At 48.1% G+C, this 7,962-nt stretch overlaps 1 protein-coding gene across 1 annotated transcript; it reads right to left on the minus strand.

The window, feature by feature from the left end:
* Positions 1-2,620: 2,620 nt before the first annotated feature.
* Positions 2,621-5,635, minus strand: LOC135972605 (uncharacterized). Its single transcript, XM_065551177.1, has 2 exons — positions 5,207-5,635; positions 2,621-3,535 (listed from the first exon to the last, which is right to left on the minus strand). Exons 1-2 carry the CDS (start codon positions 5,495-5,497, stop codon positions 2,759-2,761), a joined length of 1,068 nt encoding a protein of 355 aa, XP_065407249.1. The 5' UTR covers positions 5,498-5,635; the 3' UTR covers positions 2,621-2,758.
* Between the last annotated feature and the right edge of the window lie 2,327 nt (positions 5,636-7,962).

The following is a 7,962-nucleotide window of genomic DNA, read 5'->3' on the forward strand; positions in this document are numbered from 1 at the left end:
GACATGCCGTTTCTACGAGGCACTGCATTCCATTCTAGGTGCGGCCGCCACCACTACCCCACCACTGTCCGTAGACTCTGATGATGGGGTATTGTCGACGGCCGCTTCCTCGGAGATGTTCACGGACCGGGAAGATGAGGAGGACGAGGCAGTTGACAGCACTTTCAACGCTGATTTCCCCGACAGCCAGGATCTCTTCATCACCCTCACGGAGATACCCTACCAACCCTCCCAAGGCAGTAACCCAGACCGTGAATCAGGGGAAACATCAGTAGGTAAGTGTTTTAAACATTTATTTTGAACAGAATAGGAATGGTATCTTAACAATGAGTTTTTCATGATTAGTTTGCCCTAGGCGCTTTAGTTTCTAGTCCTTGCCAGTGCAGCTACTGGAAAAGTCTGTCAATATGTCCGGGGATAGAGCAGAAATCCTCCTGGGACATCTCCACAAAGGTCTCCTGGAGGTATTGTGAAAGCCTTTGCATCAGGTTCCTGGGGAGAGCGGCCTTATTGTGTCCTCCATGGTAGGAAACTTTTCCGTGCCAGGCTAGCAGCAAGTACTCCGAGATCATTGCCTCATCAGAGTGATATCACTCATGGTGACCTGCTTTGAATTAGGGGAATGTTAGTATTGGGACTGATTGCCTGTTCCTTTACATAACTGTAACCGGCCGTTTACAGCCATGCGGTGGAGGCGTGATGGGGCAGCATGCAGGGATCTTTCCCAGAGACAGCCACGAGGGGGGTCGGACAGGGGCAGAGTTCATGCTGGTCAGATTTCCAGCAGCAGGAACTGGCCAATGCTAGGAGCATTGCCTGGAACGTGAAAGGAGGGCACTGCTATAAATTAAGCTTTAAGCAGCCAAAAGTCTACGGCTTACCATGGCCACCTGCTAGCCGAATTCCGTTGTCCGGCCCCGCTTGTGTGATCTGTACAGCAAGACCCCAGGCACTCAATGGGAAGGCCGAAAATTCAACCTTGTACTGAGTGAGTGCGCATGTGAAAGGTGCTGTGCATGGTCTTGTTCACAGAGAAAGACTATATTCATTGTTCGCAAAACTGTATCTTTCTGAGGAATTCACTCCCTTTTTCCCATCCCACAGCTGCGAGTGTCTCCCGAGCTACCCCGGCATCCCCCTCCCAGAGGCTGGCGCAGATCAGGAGACGAAAGAGAAGGACACGGGACGAGATGTTCTCAGAACTTATGGGCTGCTCCTGAGCTGAGGCGGCACAGCAGACCCAGTGGAGGGAAAACATGTCGCAATACCAGCGATCACACAGCGAACGGGAGGACAGGTGGCGGCAGGAAGACCAGCAGGCGACTCAAACACTGCTTGGACTAATGAGGGAGCAAACGGACATGCTCCGGCGCCTTGTAGATGTTCTGCAGGACCGGAGGCAGGAGGACAGAACCCCGCTGCATTCTATCTCTAACCGTCCACCCCTGCCACAAAGTCCCATCGCCCCCTCACCCAAAGTCCCAAGAAGGAGGGGCGGCAGGGGCCGTGAAAACAATCACTCCATCCCTGCAGACTGCTCAAATTGCAGAAGGCTCTCATTCCCAAAGATTTGATAAGTCCTTTCCTTCACTCCAAAAGCACCTCACCCAAGCCCCCGTCCCAGTTTCATCCCCTAACTGTGTAGTTCTTAATAAAAATACGTTTCTGTTAATTACTGTTTCCGTCATGTTCTTTTAGAGGAGAGTGTGTTTGAAGGTGGGGAAGGGGGTTGGTAATTGGAGAAGACAGTCACCTTTACCAGGGTACAGACACGGGGGCAGGTTCAGCAGAAGGTCACACACACATTGCAGTCACTAGGCACCCTGGTCAGTCTGGGAGGTGGTTTTCATGTTCTGTGTGGGGGGGCTATGTGAGTTTGTGGCGGGGGAGGGCGGTTACCGATCTTATGCAGAGGTCCTTAGCCTGGATGACAGAGCCACGCAGCAGGGGATCTGTAACCGCCCTCCCCCACCACAAAGTCACATAGTCCCCACACAGAGTCCCGAAAAGGAGGGGTGGCAGGCTCCGTTGAAACAACCAGTCCACTGCGGACCGCTCTAGGAGCAGGAGCCTGTCATTCCTCGAGTTTAGAAGCGTCCTTTCCATCACTACACCCGCTCCCCACCACAGTCTGTGTCCCAGTCTCAACAATTTACCACAAAATCCTTAATAAAGAAAACGGTGTTAATGAACCAAGTTTCATTTATTTTATTTTTAAAGGTGTGTTGGAAGGGGGGGAAGGGGGTTGGTAACTGGAGAGGATAGTCAACATTAACTGGGTAAAGAAACGGGGGCAGGTTCAGCTTCTGTTGAAACAAACTTAATAGTCACAGGTTACCCTGCTCACTCTGGAACCTAGCTTTCAAAGCTTCCCGGATGCACAGCGCGTCCAGCTGGGCTCTTCTAATCGCACGGCTGTCTGGCTGGGCGTAATCAGCAGCCAAGCGATTTATCTCAACCTCCCACCCCGCCTTAAACATCTCCCCCTTGCTCTCACAGAGATTGTGGAGCACAAAGCAAGCTGCAATAACAAGGGGGATATTGGTTTTGCTGAGATCAGAGCGAGTCAGTAAGCTTCTCCATCTCCCCTTCAGACGTCCAAAAGCACACTCCACCACCATTCTGCACTTGCTCAGACGGTAGTTGAAGAGTTCTTTTTCACTGTCCAGGGCGCCTGTATAGGGCTTCATGAGCCAGGGCATTAGCGGGTAGGCTGGGTCCCCGAGGATCACTATAGGCATCTCCACATCCCCAACAGTTATTTTGTGGTCCGGGAAGTAAATACCTTCCTGCAGCAATCTAAACAGACCAGAGTTCCTGAAAATGCGAGCATCATGAACCTTGCCCGGCCATCCGACGTTGATGTTGGTAAAACGTCCCCTATGGTCCACCAGTGCTTGCAGCACCATTGAAAAGTAGCCCTTTCGGCTAATGTACTGGCTGGCCTGGTGGCCGGTCCCAGGATAGGGATGTGAGTTCCATCTATAGCCCCACCGCAGTTTGGGAATCCCATCGCAGCGAAGCCATCTATGATCACCTGCACGTTTCCCAGGGTCACTACCTTTGAGAGCAGTAGCTCAATGATTGCATTGGCTACTTGCATCACAGCAACCCCTACGGTAGATTTGCCCACTCCAAAGTGATTGGCGACTGACCGGTAGTTGTCTGGTGTTGCAAGCTTCCAGAGGGCAATGGCCACTCGCTTCTGGACAGTCAGGGCTGCTCGCATACGGGTGTCCTTGTGCTTCAGGGCAGGGGAGAGCAACTCACAAAGTTCCAGGAAAGTTCCCTTCCGCATGCGAAAGTTTCGCAGCCACTGTGATTCATCCCAGACCTGCAGCACTATGCGGTCCCACCAGTCCGTGCTTGTTTCCCGGGCCCAGAATAGCCGTTCCATAGCATCAACATGACCCATTGCCACCATGATGTCCACGGCGCAGGGTCCCGTGCTTTGTGAGAGGTCTGTGCCCCTCTCAGACTTAATGTCCTCACCGCGCTGCCGTAGCCTCCTTGCCCGATTTCTCAGCATCTGCCTCTGAAAAAGGTGGATGATAAGGTGCGAGGTGTTAACAGCCAAAACTGCAGTGATGATTGCAGCGGGCTCCATGCTCGCAGTGCTGTGGCGTCCGCGCTGTCAATCACTAGAAAAGTGCGCGAACTGATTGTCCGCCGGCACTTTCACAGCGGGAGGGCGGGAGTGACGGTTGAATGACTACAGTTACCCAAAACCACCCTGGTCCCGCAGGGACTGCGGGAACTGTGGGATAGCTGCCCACAGTGCACCGCTTCCAATGTCGACGCTTGCCCCATTAGTGTGGACTCACAAAGTCGAATTACTATCCTTAGTGTGGATACACACGTTTGACTTTGGAATCGGTTTCACAAATTCGCTTTAAGTAAAATTGAACTACTCTTGTAGTGTAGACATACCCTTAGATTCAGCCATTATTCCAGATTCCTTTTAATAGCTCAGTTTCTTGTTAGCCAGTGATGCTTTCTTTGGGTAGAAATTACATCAAAACTAAATTTAAAGTCAAACTCAGTTTATTCATTGTGGTTATAACATTTTTTTTCTCTATAACATTTCAGGTAAAATTTCAGGTCTGTATGGTCACTTGCTTTTGCATTTGGTAATCTGTATTATCTGGCTTGCCTGAGTATTCAAAAGTGAACATACATACTATCTTTTCCATCTCTTCTCATACAGAAGTCTTCCTATGCCTCTAATTATTTCCATTGCCCATCTCTAGACCATGTTCACTTTCTGTTCTCTCTCATGAGAGATGGGATGACCAGAACTAAGCACAGAATTCAAGATGTGGGTACACCAATAACTTTTCTATAATGGCATTATAATATGCTAAGCATTTTCTATTCCGTTCTTTATATATGATAACAGTTTGTTTGTATGTTGATTCCTGATACACACTGAGCAGACGTTTTCATTGAACTGACAACAATGATGCTCTTTTTTCTAATTACATATAATTTAGAACATAGCACTGTATGGGAGAAGTTCAGATGTTTCCTTCTAATATGCACTATTTTGCATTTGTCAAACACTGAATTTCATAAACCATCATGATGCCCATTTGCTTAGTTTTGTTTCTCTGAAGTTCTCACAGGCTCCCCTCATACTGATGTACCCTAAATAATTTAGTCATCTGCAAATGTTGCCAACCTCATTGTTCTATCCCTTCCCCATGCCTCCTCTCTTCCAGATAATAATGAATACATTCAATACCAAGCATAATACAGATCCTTGGGACAACCCGACATTAACCTCCTGCCATGCTGAAAACTGACAGCCTGTTGACTTAGGCCTGGTGTACACTACAAAGTTAGAGCAATTTAAGTTACTTATTTATGCATGTGCCTACACTCAAATTTGTCTCTTACCTACGTAAGGACCCTGTTACGGTGATGCAGTAAAACCACCTCCCCAAATGGCCTTGAGCCATGGTGGACGCAGCGTGAGTCTAGACATTCTGTGACCTATGTTGACCCTAACAGTCCTCCAGCAGCTGTCTCACAATGCCCAAAACTGACCGGTTTGGTCATAACTGTGAACTCCACTGCCCGGGGTCACGGAGACCCCACACTCCTTAAAATACAGCATGTATTTTTAAAATGCTTTTCCCCGACTTCCCAGCTTGGAGAGCACATCTAGCAGCTCTCCCTTATCGTGTGCAGCTGCCCAACTCACCAGGATGGTGACACGCTCCAGACGCGCTCTCTCCTGGAAGAGACAGGAGGTATTGGATCTCCTGGGCCTGTGGGAGAAGACACTGTTCAGGCACAGCTGCAAAACAGATGTAGAAAAGTGGACATCCACAAAAAGATTGCACAGGGGATGCAGGCAAAGGGGTATGACAGGGAGCAGCAGCAGTACTGGGTGAAAGCGAAGGAACTGCAGCAAGCATAACACTAGGCCAGGGAGGCCAACAGTTGATCTGATGCTGAGCCACAGACCTGCTGCTTTTCTGATGAGCTGCATGTCATACTTGGCAGAGACCCCACCCACACCCTGCAGGTCCCCCGGGATACCTTGGTGGAGCCAGAGTCACAGACCCCTGCTGTGAACAACGCGGAGGAGGGATATGCAGCACAGGGTTCAGCTATGCCCTGAGTCAGGACATGTTCAAAACTCTGCCGCTGTCTAGCCAGTCCTGCTAGTCAAGCCAGGGCGAGCCTGATTCAGGGGAAAGAACCTTGGGCATAATTAATAGTTTCAGTGAAAGATAGTTTAACAGTTATAAATGTACAGCAAAACACAATAATTCATTGTATTATATGTCTAAATGCACACCAAGCACTACACAGCTTCTACCAGTCCACAAACCTTCAGGGCCAAAGCACAGTACATTAATATGGCTGACCATTAAAGTGCCCTTTCAAAGCCTCCCACAACCACATAGCTCCATGCTGGGCTCTTGTCATTGCTCTTGTGTCTGACTGTTCGAATTTAGCAGTCAGCCAGTCTGCCTCCACCTCCATCATCCTCCCCAGTAGCAACTTTTCCCCCTTTGCCTCATGTATATTACGCAGCACACAATAGGCAGCTATAACCCCTGGGATATTTTTCTGACTGAGATCCAATCTTGTAGTAAACACCACCAGTTTCCCTTCAATCTACCAAAAGCACATTCAACCATTATTCTGCACCTGTTGAGTCTATAGCTGAATCTTTCCTTAGTGCTGTCCAAGTGGCCAGTGTATGGCTTCATGAGCCAGGGGAGCATGGGATAGGCTGGGTCTCCCAGAATCTCTATTGGCATTTCAACATTGCCAATGGTAATCTGCTGGTCAGGAAAATAGGTCCCTGCTTTCAGCTTTCTGACCAGCCCTGTGTTCTTAAAGAAGTGAGCATCATGCACCTTCCCTGACCAGCCTACGTTGATATTGGTGAAGTGTTCTTGGTGATACACCAATGCTTGCATAATCATAGAAAAACAGCCCTTGTGGCAAAGTGAGCTGGTGCCAAAATAGAGATACGCATGCCCGTACCATCCATCACCCCACTCACTTCAGGAACCTCCTGGCTGTAAATCCACTCACTATGTCCTGCACATTGCTGAGAGTCACAGTTTTGCATAACAGGACCGATTAATGGCCCTAAGCACTTACATGATAATGGCCCACACTGGATTTTCCAACTTCAAAATAATTTCCTATTGACTGATGATAATTCAGCAAACTTCCAGCATGTGATCACCATTCACTTCTCAACTAACAGTGCAGCTGTCATTCTGCTACGCGTGCCCTGGAGGGCTGGGGTGAGCTTGGCATACAGACCCAGGAATGTGGCCTTTCACATCCAAAAGTTCTGCAGCCACTGCTGCTAATCCCAAACCTGCATTATGATGCAATCTCACGAGTCAGTGCTAGTTTCTCCAGCACAAAAGTGGCACTCCACCATTTGATGCTGCTCTTGAACACAACCACCAACTGTGAACTGTTTTTTCCTATGTCCCTCAGCAATCTGTCCTCAAAGAAATCATCATGTCTCCCACTGTTATGGTTCTTCCTGTGGCTCTAATAATACTGGAGAATCAGGCATCCTCTATTTGCAACATTCAAGAAAACTGTACAGAATTGTGTGGGCTCCAGGCTTCTGTCGGAGATGGTGGACACTGAACTGTGCCGCATGGGATCTTAAAAAAAAAAAAAAAAGACAACAAATCATGGGATAGGGATGGCATTATGGGATGGAGAAAGTTGCTTGATGGGCACTTGACTCCTAGCTCCCAGTGTTCCCTATACAGCTCATATCTATGCCACAACACACTGCAAAAACATGTCTGAATGCACTGTGCTGTTTGGTGGCCCATGGTACACTGGGATATCTATTCACCATGTACCACATTTTGCATCGACAACAAGCACTCCTAGTGACCATGTGAAGCGCTGACACAGTCAAGTATGAACACACACGAGCAATCTACTAACTGCATCAGTATATGCCAACATAACTCGCGTCAACCACAGTTTGTAGTGTAGACATGATCTCACTGGTCTTTTACCTGTATGACAGTAACTGTGTTGGTAGGGGAAATGCAGAATGACTACTGTCTCAGCTCTAACCCAGAAAGACCAATTCTGTGGGTGGTCTGACTTCTCAGTGGGGTCGAGCATCTGCAGTTCTCACTGACTTCTGTGGGAATTGTGAAAACCAGGCCACTGATTTTATATAATTTTAGGCAATTTAGTTTGGAAATTATAGCCTATACTTAAAGATGCAAAAATATCTTAACACAAAAAAGATGAAACTATCTCTGGATCTCTCTACTTACTGCTCCATGTGCTATTTATGGAATCACTGAACTATTTAAAGACTCTTAAGGAGATTTCCTCTGAAGTTGTTATTAAAGGCTCCTGGTTAGGTAGCTGGGTGACCTTCGGAGCCTCAAAACCCCTTTAAGGTATTTAATTTTGACAGGCCTGCATACAGAATTTAGAGCC

The sequence above is a fragment of the Chrysemys picta genome, chromosome 7 (assembly GCF_011386835.1).
Source record: "Chrysemys picta bellii isolate R12L10 chromosome 7, ASM1138683v2, whole genome shotgun sequence".
In the NCBI taxonomy this organism is placed as follows: domain Eukaryota; kingdom Metazoa; phylum Chordata; order Testudines; family Emydidae; genus Chrysemys; species Chrysemys picta.